At 69.2% G+C, this 19,769-nt stretch overlaps 1 protein-coding gene across 1 annotated transcript in view; it reads left to right on the top strand.

Moving 5' to 3' along the window:
• Window positions 1-19,769, top strand: part of NOTCH1 (notch receptor 1) — a 41,011-nt gene that overhangs the window by 16,885 nt on the left and 4,357 nt on the right. The window contains exons 3-30 of the mRNA XM_040464355.1: window positions 460-798; window positions 2,778-2,900; window positions 3,229-3,462; window positions 3,823-3,978; window positions 4,222-4,407; window positions 4,714-4,827; window positions 5,605-5,718; window positions 5,884-6,117; window positions 6,212-6,322; window positions 6,869-7,061; window positions 8,243-8,388; window positions 8,604-8,717; window positions 10,375-10,494; window positions 10,796-10,948; window positions 11,519-11,747; window positions 12,363-12,564; window positions 13,207-13,360; window positions 13,470-13,654; window positions 14,172-14,304; window positions 14,624-14,881; window positions 14,955-15,067; window positions 15,586-16,157; window positions 16,375-16,803; window positions 17,335-17,483; window positions 18,215-18,431; window positions 18,600-18,687; window positions 18,785-18,950; window positions 19,469-19,764. Of these exons, the coding sequence (XP_040320289.1) occupies window positions 460-798; window positions 2,778-2,900; window positions 3,229-3,462; window positions 3,823-3,978; window positions 4,222-4,407; window positions 4,714-4,827; window positions 5,605-5,718; window positions 5,884-6,117; window positions 6,212-6,322; window positions 6,869-7,061; window positions 8,243-8,388; window positions 8,604-8,717; window positions 10,375-10,494; window positions 10,796-10,948; window positions 11,519-11,747; window positions 12,363-12,564; window positions 13,207-13,360; window positions 13,470-13,654; window positions 14,172-14,304; window positions 14,624-14,881; window positions 14,955-15,067; window positions 15,586-16,157; window positions 16,375-16,803; window positions 17,335-17,483; window positions 18,215-18,431; window positions 18,600-18,687; window positions 18,785-18,950; window positions 19,469-19,764 (5,528 nt within the window). The remainder of the gene's footprint in view (window positions 1-459; window positions 799-2,777; window positions 2,901-3,228; window positions 3,463-3,822; window positions 3,979-4,221; window positions 4,408-4,713; window positions 4,828-5,604; window positions 5,719-5,883; window positions 6,118-6,211; window positions 6,323-6,868; window positions 7,062-8,242; window positions 8,389-8,603; window positions 8,718-10,374; window positions 10,495-10,795; window positions 10,949-11,518; window positions 11,748-12,362; window positions 12,565-13,206; window positions 13,361-13,469; window positions 13,655-14,171; window positions 14,305-14,623; window positions 14,882-14,954; window positions 15,068-15,585; window positions 16,158-16,374; window positions 16,804-17,334; window positions 17,484-18,214; window positions 18,432-18,599; window positions 18,688-18,784; window positions 18,951-19,468; window positions 19,765-19,769) is intronic.

Genomic DNA, 19,769 nt, shown 5'->3' with positions numbered 1-19,769 from the left:
GCCCCGGCCCCGGCCCTCCCCCCACTGCCCGTGTACCGTGACGTGCTGGGAGAAGGCCAGGGCTTTCTGCAGTCTGTGACCCCCGCCCTCGAGTCCCCGGGCCCCTCTCCAGCCCCGACATCCGCTCCGGGAACCCCGGGGCTCCCTGCCTCTGCGAGGAGGGGGCCCTCCGTCTAGTGAGGAGGGCCCTGCATCAGGAGCCCCGACGGCGAGCTCTCCGGAGAACACGAACTCTGGAGGGGACAGTCTGGGTCCGGTCTCGGGGGCCCCCTGCCCCCGCTGGCCGTGTGTCCCGGGAACCGCGGTCCCCGTCTCCAGGAAGATGGCCGTGTCCTGTCGTGGGGTCCCGGCAATTAAAGAGACCGTGCTGACAGGTTTGCGCCAGGCTGGCACCTCCACGGTGCCTGGAAGGCGTCCCTGGACACCGGCGTGACCCCCCCCCCCCCCCCCGCCCCCCAGGGAAGATGTGCCAGCAGGCCGACCCGTGTGCCTCCAACCCATGTGCCAACGGCGGCCAGTGCCTGCCCTTCGAGGCCTCGTACATCTGCCGCTGCCCGCCCGGCTTCCACGGCCCCACCTGCAGGCAGGACGTCAACGAGTGCGGCCAGAGCCCCGGGCTCTGTCGCAACGGAGGCACCTGCCACAACGAGGTCGGCTCCTACCGCTGCGCCTGCCGCGCCACCCACACCGGCCCCCACTGCGAGCTGCCCTACGTGCCCTGCAGCCCCTCACCCTGCCAGAACGGGGGCACCTGCCGCCCCACGGGGGACACCACCCACGAGTGCGCCTGCCTGCCAGGTACTGCCCCGGGGAGGCCCCGGGGGTGCGGGCCGGGCCGCGGCTCGGAGGACGGTGTCCCAGCACACACAGGACGGCGGGCGGCTCTGGAAAGGCGGTACCAGTTAGGGGAGGCTGGCACAGGGTCCGGGCATCTCCCTGGTCTCCCACCTTCTCACTTCTGCCTGGGGGTGGGGTCCGCTGCAGCCGCCCAGCACTTGTCCCCCATGCCAGGGACCCGGGGTCCCCGCAGCCCCCAGGGCGGGCTCCTGGCTGAGCCTGGCTGGACGGGCGTATCCTCCCCAGTGCTCCCTCTGCCCCGCGGGTGCCGCTGCCCTCGCGGCCCCTGACTCTTCGCCCTGCTCTGAGCCCCTCACCTTGAATTCCCCAGGGCCATGTGCAAGTTAGGGAACGAGGCGCAGCTGCAGGGACATCCTTGTTTGTGCCTCCCCGGGTCTCTTGTTTCCATGTGGTCGGAACTCACGTCATTGCCCCCCTACTCCGGTGGCCTGGCTGTGGGGGCTGGGGTCGCTGTCCCTGCTGTAGGGGCTGGTCTTCCCGCCGTAGCTTTTGAGTCAGTTTTGCGGCTGGTGATCTAAAAATAATAACGTTGGCCAGAGGCTTAAAAACCTCCTGGGTCGGTGGGGTTTGGGTCCCGGGCGCGACGGGAGGATTGACCCAGCGGCCCCTGCAAAGGGGAAGCGTTCTGCCTGCCTGTCCGCCGCCAAGCCCGGGGCCTCGTCACCGCTCCAGCCAGCTTTGTGTGCGTTTCCCGAGTGTCGCTGGGTGTTCCCCTTGCCCCCTGACCACCCCAGGGCTGCTGGCTGGTCAGCTGTCCCTGGGGGCCAAGAGATAAGCCCACTCGCCAGGCCCGCCCCTGGGTTCTGGGTTCAGATGCCTTTTTGCTGGCCTGGTGACCTCGGGCCTGGGACCTCGCATCCAGCCACGTGTCTCAAGAGAAGCCTGCCCTCCAGGGGCCACAGTGAGGGCTGGAGGACGTGGGCCGTGGGGCGACCCGCCGGGGGACACCCTGTTCATGGAGCTGGTGCTGGCTCCCGCGGGGGCCAGCGGGGCGAGATTCTCCCGGCGGGGGCTCGCCAGGCTTGTGTGCCGCACGGCCCTGTAGGAGACCCTCAGGGGTATTGGGGTGGGGGGCGGGGAGGCGTGCTCAGGCCCCTACAACACACGTGGGAGCCAGAACTCGGGCTCCGGGCTCTGATTTGGGGCACTCCCTCTAAAACACTGTCCACTTCAGCTCTTCTAGACCACCTGCTTTACCCCCCAGGGCACCGGTGGGGTGGGCGGCCCGAGGGAGGGGATCGGCTCTCCTCGGGCAGGAGACAGGTTCAAAGGCGCCCCGGGAGGGGCATTAATCAGTAACTGGCTGTAGGTTTGGGCTCTTGCCAGGCGCACCTTTGTGGGTTGATGATTGAACCGGCGGGAGTTGAGCGGGTTAACAGGTGACTGGTGTGGAGGCGACGTTGACAGAGGTTGGCCCGGCTTGGCCGGGGGAGGGGGGGAGAAGCGGGCATCACACCTCTGTTCCGGGGAAACTGAGGGCCGCGTGTCCGCCCTGCCTCCTCCGGGCTTCTGCCTGGAGCCCTCCCCGGCCCCAGCACAGCGCCTCACCTGCAGGCAGCACCCGCTTACAGCCGCCCGTGGTTAACTCTGCTACGCGGGATTTTTACGACGCCACGTCCAGGATCCCGTGTTCCCAAGTCCCCGTCTGTTCAGCGGGCCCTTTGCACGATGATTCCTCAGAGAGGAACGCGTCACACGTGGGCCCTGGAGTGCGGGGCCTGGTCACACAGGGAACAGGGGGACCAGGGGATGGGGCTTGGACCCCGAGGGCCCCAAGGTGGTGGGCGTCCCGGGGCAGGCCCTGAGTGGGGGGCGGCAGCTGGTCCGGAGCAGGGTGTCGTGGGTCCAGCCAGGAAGATGCCGGGGCGAGCACAGATGGGCAGGGCCTGACCGGGCTCCTGGCTCCCCCCCGGCCGCAGGCTTCACCGGCCAGAACTGCGAGGACAATATCGACGACTGTCCCGGAAACAGCTGCAGGAACGGAGGCACCTGCGTGGACGGCGTGAACACTTACAACTGCCGCTGCCCACCCGAGTGGACAGGTGCACACGCAGGGGAGCGCCCCCCGCCCGACACAGTGCCCGCACGGGGAGCGCGGTCCGGGAAGGGCGGCGTGACCCGGGGCAGCCCCTGCCCGCGACCGGGGAGGGGGGGGGGGGGGGGGGGGGGGGGCCCCCCCCCCCCCCCCCCGGAGCACCGGTGCCCGCAGCAGAGCGACGGGGCCACGGCCCGGCCAGGCCGGGGGGCAGGGGGCGGCGGGGATACAGCGGTCCAGGCCGCAGTGGGTGGAGGAGTCTGCCTGGGAAGGCTTCCCGGGGGCGGTGGCCCCCGGGCCCGGTGGTCGAGGCGTGACGGGCTGGGCCCTCGCAGGCCAGTACTGCACCGAGGACGTCGACGAGTGCCAGCTGATGCCCAACGCCTGTCAGAACGGCGGGACCTGCCACAACACCCACGGCGGCTACAACTGCGTGTGCGTCAACGGCTGGACGGGGGAAGACTGCAGCGAGAACATCGACGACTGTGCCAGCGCCGCCTGCTTCCACGGGGCCACCTGCCACGACCGAGTGGCCTCCTTCTACTGCGAGTGTCCTCATGGCCGCACCGGTGAGCGCCCCGGCCACGGGGGGCGGGGCTGCCCCCGAGGCGGGTCTGGGGGGCGGGGGGCGGGCACGGGGGACGTGGCACCACCTCCCTGGGCTCCCCGGCCCTGCCTGGCGTGCGCAGCCTCGCTCAGGCGCACGGCTGACGGCTTTTGCCGAAGGGGCCCCTCTGGAGGGAAGGAGGCCGGGGGTGCCCGGGGGGGGGGGGGCCTGCTGGCGACGAGCCCCCCAGGGTAGCCTGAGGGTCGTGGGCCCGACGGGGCCGCCGGGCAGCGTGGCCGTGGGAGGTCCGTCCCTGTGGAGCCGGGCGGCAGACCCAGGCCGGGAGAGGCAGCGCCCCGCTGACCGCGGCTGCCCCGCCCAGGTCTGCTTTGCCATCTCAACGACGCCTGCATCAGCAACCCTTGCAACGAGGGCTCCAACTGCGACACCAACCCCGTCAACGGCAAGGCCATCTGCACCTGCCCCTCCGGGTACACGGGCCCGGCCTGCAGCCAGGACGTGGACGAGTGCTCGCTGGGTGCGCCGGGCAAGTCGTGCGGTGGGGGGAGGGGGACTGGGGAGTCTGGGACATCAACTCTGCCCTCAGAGGGTTCCTGGTCTGACGGGGGAGGCGTGACACACACACACCCCTCCCCCCCCCGCCTCCAACAGAGAGGACTGCCAGTCTGATGGGGGAGGCGGGCATGCCCCAGAATGGTCCGGTGGCCGGGGTGCCCGAAGCAGGCTCTCACCGGTGCCGCCCCACCCCGGCCCCTACCAGGCGCCAACCCCTGTGAGCACGCGGGCAAGTGCATCAACACGCTGGGCTCCTTCGAGTGCCAGTGTCTGCAGGGCTACACGGGCCCGCGCTGCGAGATTGACGTCAACGAGTGCATCTCGAACCCGTGTCAGAATGACGCCACCTGTCTGGACCAGATCGGGGAGTTCCAGTGCATCTGCATGCCGGGTACGTGGAGCCAGCCTCCTGCCTGTCGCGGTGACCCCGCTGCGGCGCCCCTGGCGACCGCTCTGTGCCCCCGGCCTCCGCGCTCGCCCGGGCCAGCCCGCGGGGCACCAGCCCAGAGGGGCAGCGCCAGGGCTTGGGGGGGGCCCGGGGGGCCAGGTGAGCCGCAGGAGAACGGGTACGGAGGGTGCCGGCCAGTCGCCTCTGCCGGCAGCTGGCGTGGGCGTCAGTCTCTCTGCCCTGAGCTGCGGTGGGGGGTGGCCGCGGCTATTCACGGACCCCTGTGCCCCCTCCCCGCCCCCGCCCCAGGCTACGAGGGCGTGCACTGTGAGGTCAACACGGACGAGTGCGCCAGCAGCCCCTGCCTCCAGAACGGCCGCTGCCTGGACAAAATCAACGAGTTTCTGTGCGAGTGCCCCACAGGTGAGGCCCGTCCCCAGCAGGGCTGCTGCCCAGCCCCCACCCTCCCTCTGGGGGAGGCGGGCCGGGAGCTCCGACGACCCACTAGGAGGCCTAGCTCAGGCGTGGGCCTGGTCCTACGGGAGCCCCTTGTCCTGTCCTGAGGGGCACCGGGCGGGTCCCCCAGGGACTGGCCTGCAAGGACTTCACTTCGGGAGTGGTCAGGCCAGGCCAGGTCAGGCTGGGCTTAGGGGGAGCCCGGGACCCAGAAATCCTCCCTGCCGCTGGGGCTCCCCTGGGAGCGGGATTATAGTCCCCAGGTCCCCGGGGAGCTCAGGTGGCGAAGAGATGCCAGCCCGGCTCTCTGAGGGCTCGCAGCTGGGAGGGAGTCGGCCTGCCCCGCCCTCCCCACCTCTGCTGGCCTGCAGTAGACACAACAGGAGGGCTCCAGGAGCCGGCGGCCGGAGGGTCTGTAGGTGCAGGACGCCGACACTCGGGAGGCCTGGCAGGTCAGAGCCGTGGGCCTGCAAGGTGTCAGTCAGCCGTCGCAGACGCTGAGTGGGGGACCTCGTTCACCGCGGGACGGCTGGGACCATAGTAGCCGGAGTCCGTATGAGAAAAGCCCCTCCTGCAGGGGCAGGGGCAGGAGCTGAGAGGGAGCAAGAGGAGAGGTCAGGAGGGCTACTGAGCCCTGGCCGGAGCGTGGCCTGGAGAGGGACTCCCTGCTGTGGCCCGGCGGGGGCTCGGCCACGGGGCCCCCGGCACCCATTGCGTCCGACTGCCTCCCTGTCCTCGCCGCAGGCTTCACCGGGCACCTGTGTCAGTATGACGTGGACGAGTGTGCAAGCACGCCTTGCAGGAACGGCGCCAAGTGCCTGGACGGGCCCAACACCTACACCTGCGTGTGCACGGAAGGTGCGGGGCCGGTGGACAGAGGGTGGGCAGGTTCCCGGGTCTGGGGAAGGGGCGGGGAGTCCTGTGATGAACGGCACCCTCCCCCCTCTGCTCCGGGAGAGCCTGGGCGTGGTTGGGGCCTTTCCGGGAGCAGCCGCCCTGAGTGCCCTTGGCCTTGCCCGGCAGGCTACACGGGGCCGCACTGCGAGGTGGACATTGACGAGTGTGACCCCGATCCTTGCCACTACGGGTCGTGCAAGGATGGCGTTGCCACCTTCACCTGCCTGTGCCGGCCGGGCTACACGGGCCACCACTGCGAGACCAACGTCAACGAGTGTCACAGCCAGCCCTGCCGCCACGGCGGCACCTGCCAGGACCGCGACAACGCCTACCTGTGCCTCTGCCTCAAGGGGACCACAGGTGCCTGGGGGGGGGGGGCGGGGGGGCGGGGGGGGGGGGGTGGGGGGCCGGTGGGGGGGCCCAGGAGCTGACCTCCGGTGCTGCCCACCGCCAGGACCCAACTGTGAGACCAACCTGGATGACTGTGCCAGCAGCCCTTGTGACTCAGGCACGTGTCTGGACAAGATAGGCGGCTACGAGTGCTCGTGCGAGCCGGGCTACACAGGTGAGCGGCCTGGGGCCTAGGGACCGCTGGGGTTCTGCCCCTCCCAGGCCCCTCAAGCCCTTGCTGCAGGGGCCGAGGTCGAGGCCAGCGACTCAGCCGGGTCCCCAGGTGGGCAGGACGGGGCAGGCCTCCACCCAGGGCCCAGCTCTCCGGCTGCCAGCCTCGGGCCATTGGGGCAGAGACCACGGGAGGCCTGGGGCTCTGACCAGGACCGGGACGGGCACCCTCGAGCCCTTCATCCCTGGTCAGGGCAGACTCCTCTGGGCGTGCGTCCCGTGTCTTCCCCGAAGGCGTCTCTGGGCGGTTGGGCTGACGCCGGCCTTGTCCTCTGGGCCCGGCCGGCTGGCGCTGTGCTCCCATGCGAAGCCCCCGCTTACCCAGGTTACGCCTCGGGAGGACCCGGGGAGAGGGGTTGGGTGTCGTCCCTGGTTCAACAGGGGCAAACTGAGGCGCCGAGGGGCCAGAACTTGCTCATGAAGACCCCCCTGCCCCTTCTTCCGGGGGGGGCCCGGCTGTGGGTATCTGAGCCCCCCTCCCCGCTTCCAGGGAGCATGTGCAACGTCAACATCGACGAGTGTGCGGGCAACCCCTGCCACCACGGGGGCACCTGCGAGGACGGCACCAACAGCTTCACCTGCCGCTGCCCCGAGGGCTACCACGGCCCCACGTGCCTGTCCGAGGTCAACGAGTGTAGCAGCAACCCCTGCATCCATGGGGCCTGCCGGGACAGCCTCAACGGGTAGGTGCGGGCGGGAGCTCTGTCCCCGGAGGCTGGCGGGCGAGGGAGAGGCCTGCGTGGAGCCTCGGACAGGCCGGGAGCGGGTGCCCGTCACGGGCAAGGGCTCGCAGGGCCCTCGCCGGCTCCTGGTGTGTGCCCGGCACGGCCACGTGTGGTCACGGGGCCCCGGACGCGCTTGTGGGTCAGCGGCAGCCAGCACGCATGTGTCTGACACCGGGGTCTACCTTGTTCTCCGCCCTGGCTGCTGAAACGGCTCCCATCCCGCGGAGGTGAAAGGGGCACACCTGGGTCTGTGTTGAGGAGGTGGCCAAGGTCGCCTAAGGATGGGGGTCTGGGGGCCAGCAGCGTGGTCACAGTCCCACCCCCACCTCCAAGCAGGAGAGGGGCTGCAGGTGGAGTTCACCAGCCGTGCCTGAGTGACAGAAGAGCGCGAACCGGTGGGGTTCAGAGAGCTCCTGGCTGAGGGCAGCTGGAGGTGCCGGGAGGGTGGCGCCCAGAGCACAGGAGCCCATGCCTCCCCCACACCTTGTCCCGTGCGTCTCAACCCGTGCGGGTTGTTCTAAGGTTGGGCTTGCGTAGCAAACCACTGGCCTAGCGAGCGAAGCCCTTTTCTGACTTCCGGGAGCCGTTCTAGCCAATCTCCGTCCCGAGGAGAGGGTCTTGGGAAACCGGGTATGTGGCTGGTCGGTCAGAAGTACAGGTGACAGCCCGGCCCCCATGATGGGCGTCTGGCGTGGGTGCTGTGTGTGGGCCCGAGCCCTTCTCCCGGGGCGTCCCTCCCGGGAGCGAGTTGTAGGACACCCGGCTGGCGTGGCCCCCGCACGCGTGGTGTCGGCAGGGCGAGGGTGTGGAGCGGAGGCAGAGCTCATCTGGTTCCTGACACCTGCTCCGCACCCAGCGCTGGCCGCGTGGATGGGGCTGTTGGTGCGGGCGGGGACCCCGTACTCTGTGTCCAAGGCCACGTGGTGGGTGAGTGGCAGGTGGCCTTCTGACGACTGCCCGGATGTGGCACGGCCACACCCATGCCGCCCTCTTGGGCGGGGTGGGGGCTGGGGTCCCCCCGCGAAAGGACTCTCGGGGGGGGGGGCCCCCCCCCCCCCCCCGCGTGCCATGAGGCCTGGGGACGGCAGCAGGGCCGGGAGCTTGGGCGCGCTTGAATGGTGCCGTGGTCACCCCTGCAGGTACACGTGTGACTGTGACCCCGGGTGGAGCGGGGCTCACTGCGACATCAACACCAACGAGTGTGAGTCCAACCCCTGCGCCAACGGGGGTGCCTGTAGAGACATGACCAGCGGCTACGTGTGCACCTGCCGCGAGGGCTTCAGTGGTGAGTGGGGCCGGGCAGGGGTGCTGGCGCAGAGCGGGCCCTCGGGGGGCGGTGGGACCGCGGCGCCTCGCTCCTCTTTCCTGCCACAGGCACCAGCTGCCCTCAGGGCAGACCCACCGGGGTAGGCTCGGCGCGGGGCTCTCCCTCCACCCTAGGGGGCCCCTTCAGAACCTCTGGGGTGATGGGCGCACTCACCACCGGCCCTCTGTCTCCAGGACCCAATTGCCAAACCAACATCAACGAGTGTGCGTCTAACCCGTGCCTGAACCAGGGCTCGTGCATCGATGATGTGGCCGGCTACACGTGCAACTGCCCCCTGCCCTACACAGGTGAGGGCAGGGCCTGTGGGTGGGTGCGGGCCTGCGTGGCACAGTGTGTGCCCAGTGGCTTTCCTGGGGCCGGCCGGGCCTCCTGACTCAGTAGGTACACCCAGAGTTCCGCTCGCCACGTGGAGGCTGAGGGCTGGCCACATTCGGGCCTCATTCCGCAAGTTTCGTTGCCAAAGTCACACACGACTGTATAGGATACTGGACAGCGATCTTAATACGAGCGTGTCCCAAGTACTTGGTTTGGCCAGCCTGCCTGGGAGGGGAGGAGATGGGGTGCTCCACAGCAGAGCCACGAGCTAGGCCTGGGCTGCTGGCCTCCACGGCCCAGCGTCCACACTGCGTGGGCCCCTGGGGGCCGGACTGCCACCCCCCCCCCCCACCTTGCTGGCCGGGCCTGAGGGATTCCTTTGACGGCGGGCCCTCTTTGTGTCCGGGAAACAAGGAGCCCTCTGTTAGCGCCGAGCAGAGGCGGGAGGCGTTTCCCTGGGCGTCCCAGCGTCTGCCGTTGGCCCGGCCAACGGGATCGCAGGAAATGGTCCCCTCCGTGGAAGAGATTTGCAAAGTGTTAAAAAACAAAAGTCCACAGCCACTACTGCCCCTGGGTCCCACTGGGAGTGGGTCGAGGGTGCTGCCGCTGGGGACAGCTTCGGGCCTCCCTGCTGACGAGCCTGGAGGTCCCGAGAGAGCCCTGTCCCTCCAGGCTGGGGGGTGGGGAGGAGGGGGCCTGTCTCCGTGCTGGTGGCTCCCACCACACGAGGCAGCCTGTGGCCAGAGCTGGGGACCTGGATTTTCTCTCCTGCATTGGTGAGGCAGCTTGTGGCCGGTAGCCGCCCAGGGGCCCCTTGCCTGGGACGCACGAGTCCCTTGCAGACACAGCATCGGGGGCTGGCGGGCCTGGTGGGGAGGAGCCGGCCTGTGCTGACCTGCTTCCCGTCTGCCCACTTCCTGCTTCCCTCTGCACAATTGTCGGAAACTCTGGCGAATTTCCTGCCTGCCTAGGTCACCGTGGAAACAGATAGAAAGAAAGGCCTTGGAAACTCGCACCAGCAGGCCAGGGAGATAATGGGCTACGGGGAAGATAGTGCTTCCTTTCTTCCCCGGGAATCAGCCCCCACGGCCGTAAACAGGAAGGCTGTCCGCTGGGTTTCCATGGAGGAGAGTCGCCCCAGTGTGACCCGCTTCTGGCGAGACTCCCTTCCCTGCACCGGGGTCCCGTGCCACAGGTGCTCCCTGACGGGGAGGGGTGCTTGGGGCCGGGGCTCCTCCCCTGCTGTCCGGCCTCTGCTCAGTGGCCTCCGTGACCAGCTGCGGGCTGCCTGTGGCCCCAGAGCCCTTGGGAGGAGCTCTAAGGCCTCCAGGAGACCAGGAGAGGGCGTGAGGCCGGGAGCAGGCACTCCCGAGGGGTCGAGGCCCAGGCCACGTCCTGCGGGGACAGTTTTGGAGCCAAGTATCCCCCCGGTTTGGGTTCTCACTCCGCCGGGAGCTCGCCCATGGTCCCAAGGGCAGCACCAGCCTCCGCCCCCCTTCCTGCCCCATGGGGCCGTCAGAGGACTGTGGCGGCTCAGGGGCCATCAGGGCCTCCGTCGGGAGATGCCACGGGGCATTGGTCCTCTGGGCCAGGCCCCCTGGGTCTCAACGCTGTCCCCCTTGCCCTCAGGAGCCACGTGTGAGGTGGTGCTGGCCCCGTGCGCCCCTGGTCCCTGCAGGAACGGTGGCGAGTGCCAGGAGTCCGAGGACTTCGAGAGCTTCTCGTGCGTCTGTCCTGCAGGCTGGCAAGGTGAGGCCTCCTGGCCCTGCAGCCCTGCCTGGGTTCGCTCCCCTGGGGCGGGAGGTCTGGGGGGCTCCCCATCTCTGCAGGCTGCAGAGCCACCTGTAGGGGCTCTGGAAGCAGAGATGGGCCTGGCAGGGCCCTTCCCACCCCCAGTTTCTGTCTGCTTGGCCCCAAACTGGGGGAACGCAAGTCGGAGAGCCCCCTTCCTTCCTGGGGTGCCCCCAGGGGACGGTCCCGGGGCAGAGAAGGCTGCCGGAGAGGCCTGGAGGGCGGGGGCTGAACTGTCGGCCCCCTCCTCCTCCCCCAGGACAGACGTGCGAGGTCGACATCAACGAGTGTGTTAAGAACCCTTGTCGCCACGGCGCCTCCTGCCACAACACCAACGGCGGCTACCGTTGTCGCTGCCGCGCCGGCTACACGGGGCACGACTGCGAGACGGACGTGGATGACTGCCGACCCAGTGCGTGGCGGGGCCCGCTCGGCCACCTGTCAATGCGCGTGGCCCTGCGCTTTTCTGGGCGGGCGCGGGGCAGGGAGCGGGCTGGCACCAGGCGGGAGGACCCACGACGCAGTGCCCGGGGATGTGCCCAGGGCACTGAGCTCAACGAGACGAAATGCTGGGGGGCGCCGGGGGGGGGGGGGGCGGTGGCTGCTGCTGGCAGAGCTGTGGGCCTCGTGTGGACCAGGGGTGGTTCTGGGTGGTTCCAGAAGCCTCCGAGCCGCCGCCTCTCCCCGCGGGCTGGGGTAGCTCCTCCCATCGTGCAGCCTTATTGGTCCTTGTCATGACCCAGCGGGGAGCAGGGCTCTCCGCCCCGACCCTGGGTCGTAGGACACTGAGGCCCAGACAGGTGTCACCAAGCGGGCAGGGGACACGATGGCGCCAACCTCGTCAGCCTGACTGTTGAGCTTACACATTCTGCCCCTGCCCTGGGGCCTAGGAGTGGGGGGCCGTGGGCCCCCAGCTTCGGGGGGACGCCGCAGCCCACCCTCAGGCCTGCCTTCTCTCCGCCCCCCCCCCCCCCCGCCCCCGACCCGTGCCACAACGGCGGCTCCTGCACGGACGGCGTTAACACGGCTTTCTGCGACTGCCTGCCTGGCTTCCGGGGGGCTTTCTGCGAGGAGGACATCAACGAGTGCGCCAGCAACCCCTGCCACCACGGAGCCAACTGCACCGACTGCGTGGACAGCTACACCTGCACCTGCCCCACGGGCTTCAGCGGCATCCACTGCGAGAACAACACTCCCGACTGCACAGAGAGGCAAGGGCGCCGCACAGGGCAGCAGGCCGCGGGGGCCGGGCACGGCACCTGGCGGCCGGGCGCACCCAGCGGGTGTCCACCTGGCCGGCTCTCCCCACCCACCGCGGCAGACGTCGTGTTCTAAACGAGCCTTTGTCTGCCGACCAGTGTGAGACCCGGGAGCCCGGGGGGGTTTCTCCTGGACAACTGGTGTGCCCCCTTCTGTCAGCCTCAACCCTGTGGCCCGTCTTGTTTCGCTTTTTCCCTTGGCTGCCGGGAAGCTCAGCGTTCTCGCGCCCTCCGACACACTCACCTACGCTGTCCGTGCAGATTCTGGTTCCTTCCTCATTTTTATGTTAACTACCACATACCCGTGTGTTTAAAGCTCTTCCCGGCGTGGCTCGTAAAAGAGGCAGAGGAAGCGGGCGTAAGGTGCCGTGAGAGCCTGCGGTCGGTCCCCGGCCCCGCGCTGGGGCCTCCCGGGGCTTCCGTCGACCTCCCTGAGGCCGTCCGGGCTGCCCGCCACCTGTTGTAGCTGCCGGGCCCCTTCCGCCGCAGTCCGAGTCCAGGGGAAGCGTCTCGGGCAGGGCCGCACGCCCCCCTCACCCTTCTCCCCTGCTGCTTGCTCGCCTCCAGCTCCTGTTTCAACGGCGGCACCTGCGTGGACGGCATCAGCTCCTTCACCTGTCTCTGTCCGCCTGGCTTCACGGGCAGCTACTGCCAGCACGATGTCAACGAGTGTGATTCTCGGCCCTGCCTGCACGGCGGCACCTGCCAGGACACCTACGGGACCTACAAGTGCACCTGCCCACAGGGCTACACGGGCCTCAACTGCCAGGTGAGCGACGGGCCGCGGGGGCGCCCGCGGCCACCCTGCCCGGCCCCGCCCGTCGGCCTCCCCGCGCCGCTGGTGGACCGGTGCGGCGAGAGCCGGGCCGGGAGGGCGGGGATGGCCTTGGTCGCGCGGCTCCTGGGACCCGGCCGGCCGGCTGGCCGGCCCGAGGCCACGTGCCACCTCGGGAATCGGGTGGGGAACGGGGCCGCGCTCAGCTCGGGAGCAAGGGTTTACGAAGCAAGAGTAAGAAAGAAGCGGGGCAGGAACGTAGCTGAAAGCCAGCGTCTTTCCGGAAAACACGGAAAAGTCCCGAAGCCTCGTCTTTGTTAAAGAGTCTCCCGTGAGATGTGTTACGAGGCTTCCGACAGAGTAGCTTGCTTACAGAGAGGAATCTTTCGACGACAGGCTGCTGGTGTTCGGGATTTGCCGAGTCCCCAGCACGAGAGCCCCAGCCCCAGGCCGCTCCCGATGGCGGGGCGGGGGGGGGGGGGGGGGGGGGGGGGGCGGCCCAGGGGCCTCAAGTTCCCGTGTCTGTAGGATGGCCTCACAAGCCCGCGTGGGCGCGAGGTTCTGCGTGTTCCGCACGGCCTCGCGGGGTCAGCCCCGGGAGGGAGCGTAAACACGGGCGACCCCCGCTGTCCCCAGAACCTCGTGCGCTGGTGCGACTCCTCACCGTGTAAGAACGGCGGCAAGTGTTGGCAGACCAACACCCTGTACCGCTGCGAGTGCCACAGCGGCTGGACCGGCCTCTACTGCGACGTGCCCAACGTGTCCTGCGAGGTGGCCGCACGGCGCCGAGGTAACCCGGCGGCCCGGCCCGGCCCACGGTTCCCCGGCGCCCCCCGGGTGTCCACCCCCTGACGCCAGGAGGTCTGAGGCCCCCTCCCTCTGCTTCCCCCGCCCCCCAGACATCAATGTCACCCACCTGTGCCGGAACGGGGGGCTCTGCATGGACGCGGGCAACACGCACCACTGTCGCTGCCAGGCCGGCTACACGGGCAGCTACTGCGAGGACCAGGTGGACGAGTGCTCGCCCAGCCCCTGCCAGAATGGGGCCACCTGCACCGACTACCCTGGCGGCTACTCCTGCGAGGTGGGGACCCGTCCCCGGGGGCAAGGGGTGCCGGCCGTGAGTGACATCGTGTGGCAGGCCCCGGGCCGCGAGCAGGCCCCGTGGGGAGGACTAAACCCGACTTTACGCAGTCCCAGTAAGGGAGGGCGGTGATAATCAGGGAAGACTGCCTGGTGGAGGCGTCCCGTGGCGGGGAGAGCCGGGAAGAATACCCGGGAATATGGGATGGGGTTTCCGTCTGGGTCCCCTCCCCCCAGAGCTCTGTCTCCGGGCTCAGCTGACACCTGCCCCGGGGCCTCCAGCTCATGGCCACAGGACACGGCTCTGGCCTGAGCTCCGGGCAGTGACTGTCAGCTTATCAGAGTCGGCTGGGCAAGGGTCTCCCTCTGGGCCGGCCGGGTGTGAGGGACTCAAGCCTTCACGGATCAAGAGAGTGGCCTGTGGTGTGGCCCCATCAGCCTGCACAGCGGGTAGAGGGCCACATCTCAGCCGCCCACCAAGCCACAGGCCCCCTCCCCTCGTTTGTTTCCCTGCACAGTGCGTGGCCGGGTACCACGGGGTGAACTGCTCTGAGGAGATCAACGAGTGTCTGTCCCACCCATGCCAAAACGGGGGCACCTGCATCGACCTCATCAACACCTACAAGTGTTCCTGTCCCCGGGGCACGCAGGGTAAGGAACAGCCACGCCCCAGGGCTGGGCCCCAGGGGAAAGCGGGCAGGCCGGGCCCTGGCCGGAAGCACCCTAGGCCCAGCGCTCTGGGCTTCCGCTCTGCCTTGTGGGGGCAGAAGGCAGGTGCAAGGGCTGACCGAGCGAGCGGGCTGCTGGCACGGGGCCGCGAGTCCGGGGTGCGGCCCTGTCGCCGGCGTCCTCTCTCCCGAGCGTCTGTGTGGTCCCATCCTGACCGTTTGCCGAGGGGAGCGCCCCGAGGAGGGAGCCGGGCCGGCCCGTGGCCCGCTCAGGCCCCCCGACGGCGTCCGCACTTCTGTAGGTGTGCACTGTGAGGTCAACGTGGACGACTGCAATCCCCTCATCGACCCCGTCTCCCGGGGCCCCAAGTGCTTTAACAACGGCACCTGCGTGGACCAGGTGGGCGGCTACAGCTGCACCTGCCCACCCGGCTTCGTGGGCGAGCGCTGTGAGGGAGACGTGAACGAGTGCCTGTCCAACCCCTGTGACGCCCGCGGCACCCAGAACTGCGTGCAGCGCGTCAACGACTTCTACTGCGAGTGCCGTGCGGGCCATACTGGTGGGTGCCGCGGCAAGGTGGGGCGGAGGCCGCGGGGGCCGGGCAGGCCCCTCACGCCTGCTCTCGTCCCCAGGACGCCGCTGTGAGTCGGTCATCAACGGCTGTAAGGGCAGGCCGTGCCAGAATGGGGGCACTTGCGCCGTGGCCTCCAACACTGCCCGCGGGTTCATCTGCAAGTGCCCGGCGGTAGGTGCAGCCGTGGGGGCTCCTTGGTCCGCGGGTGGCGGGAGGGCACCGCCTCGATGCCTCCACACACCATGCTCCAGAGGGCGGGGCTTGGTTGGAGCCGGGCTTAGCCTCCCTCGTTACGAGAGCGAGCGTTTTCAGAGTAGCGTCAGCTTTACCACAAAGACCGTGCGGGGACTGGCCACGCCCCTTTGCACACACCCAACTTCCCGTTTTAGCATCTTGACTTCTCCTGGTAGGGGTTACGGTGGAGGAGCCGACACCGGGAGGAGCCGGAGCTGAACCTTCAGGGTCGCTCCTGGCGCGGGCGTGCTCTGGGCTCTGACGTGCAGTGTCACCCCCCCCCGCCGGTGCGGAGCCCCGCTGGGCTCCTCAGCGCCCCGCGCATCCTCTCCCCTCCCGGGACGGGTTGTCGTGGGCCCTCTCCCAGGCGAGGGGGGCGCGGAGAGGCAGCGGCATCGCCGGGCCGGGCAGGGGCCCCCCTGACGCGTGCCCGCCGCGGCTGCCTGTCCCCGCAGGGCTTCGAGGGCGCCACGTGCGAGAACGACGCGCGAGCCTGCGGGAGCCTGCGCTGCCTCAACGGCGGCACGTGCATCTCGGGCCCGCGCAGCCCCACCTGCCTGTGCCTGGGCCCCTTCACGGGCCCCGAGTGCCAGTTCCCGGCCGGCAGCCCCTGCGTGGGCGGCAACCCCTGCTACAACCAGGGCAGCTGCGAGCCGGTGCCCGAGAGCCCCTTCTACCGCTGCCTGTGCCCCGCCAAGTTCAACGGGCTCCTGTGCCACATCCTGGACTACAGCTTCGGGGGCGGCCTGGGCGTCGACATCCCCCCGCCGCAGATCGAGGAGGCGTGCGAGCTGCCCGAGTGCCGCGAGGAGGCGGGCAACAAGGTGTGCAGCCTGGGCTGCAACAACCACGCGTGCGGCTGGGACGGCGGCGACTGCTCCCTCAACTTCAACGACCCCTGGCAGAACTGCTCGCAGTCGCTGCAGTGCTGGAAGTACTTCAGCGACGGCCGCTGCGACAGCCAGTGCAACTCGGCCGGCTGCCTGTTCGACGGCTTCGACTGCCAGCGCGCGGACGGCCAGTGCAAGTGAGGCAGCGTGGGGGGGCGGGGCGCCCGGGGGGAGGGGCCTGGGGCGTGGGCGGGACTCAGGCAGGGCGCGGGGGGGGGGGGGGTGGGGGGCGGGGTTCAGGCGGGACGTGGCGGGGAGGGGGGGCAGGTAGGGAGCGGGTGGGGCTCAGGCAGGGGGCCAGGGGCGCGTGGGCGGGGCCCGGCGGCGGCCGCCTGAGCGCCCCTGCGCCTGCAGCCCCCTGTACGACCAGTACTGCAAGGACCACTTCGGTGACGGGCACTGCGACCAGGGCTGCAACAGCGCGGAGTGCGAGTGGGACGGGCTGGACTGCGCGGAGCACGTGCCCGAGCGGCTGGCGGCCGGCGCGCTGGTGCTGGTGGTGCTGACGCCGCCCGCGCAGCTGCGCAACAACTCCCTGCACTTCCTGCGGGAGCTCAGCCGCCTGCTGCACACCAACGTGGTGTTCAAGCGCGACGCGCACGGCCAGCCCATGGTCTTCCCCTACTACGGCCGCGAGGAGGAGCTGCGCAAACACCCCATCAAGCGCGCCGTGGACGGCTGGGCCGCGCCCGGGGCCCTGCTCGACCGGGTGGAGGCCGCCCTGCTCCCTGGCGGCGGGGCCGGCCGCCGGCGCCGGGAGCTGGACCCCATGGACATCCGCGGGTGAGTGCGCGCGTGCGGGGGAGTGCGCCGCCTCCCGGCCTGCGGGTGAAGGAGACCGAGGGTCCCGCGAGTCCAGGACTGATAGGGCCCGCGCAGGCGGCGTTCCTGCCGGAGCTGCTGACCCCCCCCCCCCACCCCCCAGCCGGTGTTCCAGCGCTGGGGTCAGCTTCCAGAGGGGAACCAGATCCCTGAGTCCTCTGTCCTTCTGAGATGGGGGAGAGGGTGCTTGTGGCTCCCAAGGGGACAGCGGAGGGTTGCAGGGCCAGGTGGGAGAGTGCTTTGAGGGGTGTCTGGGGAGCACCTGCCGTGGGCTGGGCTTGCTGGGCTGGAGACAGAGCACACTGCCCCCACCCCCCACCCCCCACCCCCCAGGTCATTCTGTACAGACCTGGCTCCCTGCAACCCCAGACCACCCTCCCATTCTGGGAGCACCTCCCCCCTTCGGGACCACGCCTGAGCCAGAGGGGTAAACTGGGCGGCTGCAGGGCATACACCTGCGGTCTGAGCCCCCTGACCTGCGTGTCCCCCCAGATCCATCGTCTACCTGGAGATTGACAACCGGCAGTGTGTCCAGTCGTCCTCACAATGCTTCCAGAGCGCCACGGACGTGGCCGCCTTCCTGGGCGCCCTCGCCTCGCTGGGCAGCCTTAACATCCCCTACAAGATCGAGGCCGTGCAGAGTGAGTGGCCCACCCCAGCCGTGCTCCCTTGGGGACAGTTTGCTGGCTTCTAGGAAGAGCCTGCCGGGGAGGGGTCAAGTCTCCTAGTCCCCCCTCCAAAAACGTTCTTGTTCTTTGTGCCATTTGCCGCCTGTGTGTGTGTGTGTGTGTGTGTGTGTGTGTGTGTGTGTGTCATGCCATCCAGAGCTAGGGAACCACTTTTTCTGGGACTTTCTGCCTGGTGCGCCCTCTCTCCCCGTAATGACAGCTGGCGGTGTGGCTGGCCCAGGGGGACGGACAGACACATCTGCCGGAAAGTAGGAGCCCGTTCCTCCCCCCTCTCATCCCCCTGATTTTTCTTTGTTGGGTATTATTTCAAAATCATTACAGCTTTTTAAAAAAGAGGGAGAGAGGGAAGAATTGATCGGTGTCATGTGAAGTGTTGAAGTTTGTATCTTGAAAATCCTCCTAAATCCTTTGTCTTAACAGCTTCATGCGAGTGCAGTGATTTGAAGTTGGCTAATCCTCCCTTAAAGGAGAAAAAAGTAAAAGCCGTCTCCAGATAGTCGGCTGGTGCAGGAGAGAATTTAGCGATAGTTTGCAATTCTGATTAATCGCGTAGAAAATGACCTTATTTTGGGGGGCGGGTTGGAGGAGGGTGGGTGAGGAGGCGCCCAGCTGTGGAGCCAGTCCGCTGCCCCCCGGCTGCCGGCCTGCCGCGTAGCCGCCGCCTGATGTCCCGGCGCCCGCAGGTGAGACCGTGGAGCCGCCCCCGCCCCCGCAGCTGCACTTCATGTACGTGGCCGTGGCCGCCTTCGTGCTCCTCTTCTTTGTGGGCTGCGGGGTGCTGCTGTCCCGCAAGCGTCGGCGGCAGCATGGACAGCTCTGGTTCCCGGAGGGCTTCAAGGTGTCAGAGGCCAGCAAGAAGAAACGGCGGGAGCCCCTCGGCGAGGACTCCGTGGGCCTCAAGTTAGTGGATGCCGCTGCGGCCCGTGGGGGGCGTGGGGGAGACGGGAGCCGCCCCCAGCGCGCCCACGGGCCTCGCCTTGCGCGGTCCGAGGGCGTCGGGCGGCCGCCCGAGCCGTGGCCTCGGGGGGAGCCCCGCTCAGCGTCGCTTTCCCGACCCCTTGCCCCCAGGCCCCTGAAGAACGCGTCGGATGGTGCCCTCATGGACGACAGCCAGCACGAGTGGGGTGACGAGGATCTGGAGGCCAAGAAGTTCCGGGTGAGTCGGGTGGGCTCCAGGGCCTCCCCGGGCGGCCCCAGCCCGCCCCGGGCCCCAACCCCGCCGTGACAGGGCCCTCTGCTCACCCCTTCCTCAGTTCGAGGAGCCAGTGGTTCTCCCCGACCTGGATGACCAGGCAGATCACCGGCAGTGGACCCAGCAGCACCTGGACGCTGCCGACCTGCGTGTGTCCGCCATGGCCCCCACGCCACCCCAGGGCGAGGCCGACGCCGACAGCATGGATGTGAACGTCCGAGGGCCGGGTAGGTGCACAGCCGGCCGCCCGCACCGTCCCCCCCACCCCCCCAGAGGCTCTAGGGGTCCCCCTTGTCCAGCCGCCTGCCTGGGGTCAGTATTCTGGAAGCTGAGCACGGGGGCAAGGTGTGCTCTCTCCTTGGAGCGGGACAGGACGTCCCAGGAGACGCCGTGTCCTTAGCTGGCTCTGTCCTGGGGGTGGCTGTCTGCCCGCCAAGTTAATTCCTCGTCTCGAAGGGCCCAAGCTGTGGGTTTCCCAACCACGCGACTCTCACGTCGCTTGTTCTCGGGTGGGTTATTGCTGAAGGTCCCGGGCGGGTCGGGAGGCCAAGCTGCGGGGTCCTCATTGCCTCCGGCCAGTTGGCGGCTGAACCTGGCTCCGCCCCTTGGGAAGCTCAGGTTGATTGTGGTGGCTCCGGGCGGCATGGCCGTGGGTGCCCAGCCCCGCGGGACCGGCAGCACCGCCCTGGGGCCGCTGCCGGGGGCCAGCCTTCCTGACGGAGCGCTTGTCCCCGCCTTCACACAGACGGCTTCACGCCCCTCATGATCGCCTCCTGCAGCGGAGGGGGCCTGGAGACGGGCAACAGCGAGGAGGAGGAGGACGCGCCCGCCGTCATCTCCGACTTCATCTATCAGGGCGCCAGTCTGCACAACCAGACGGACCGCACTGGCGAGACCGCCCTGCACCTGGCTGCCCGCTACTCGCGCTCCGACGCGGCCAAGCGCCTGCTGGAAGCCAGCGCCGACGCCAACATCCAGGACAACATGGGACGCACCCCGCTGCACGCAGCCGTGTCTGCCGACGCGCAGGGCGTCTTCCAGGTGGG

This window comes from Herpailurus yagouaroundi, unplaced genomic scaffold (assembly GCF_014898765.1).
Source record: "Herpailurus yagouaroundi ecotype Mexico unplaced genomic scaffold, PumYag 440, whole genome shotgun sequence".
Classification (NCBI taxonomy): domain Eukaryota; kingdom Metazoa; phylum Chordata; class Mammalia; order Carnivora; family Felidae; genus Herpailurus; species Herpailurus yagouaroundi.
Note: the sequence above shows the minus strand (reverse complement) of the source record. Positions and strands in the feature narration are given on the sequence as shown.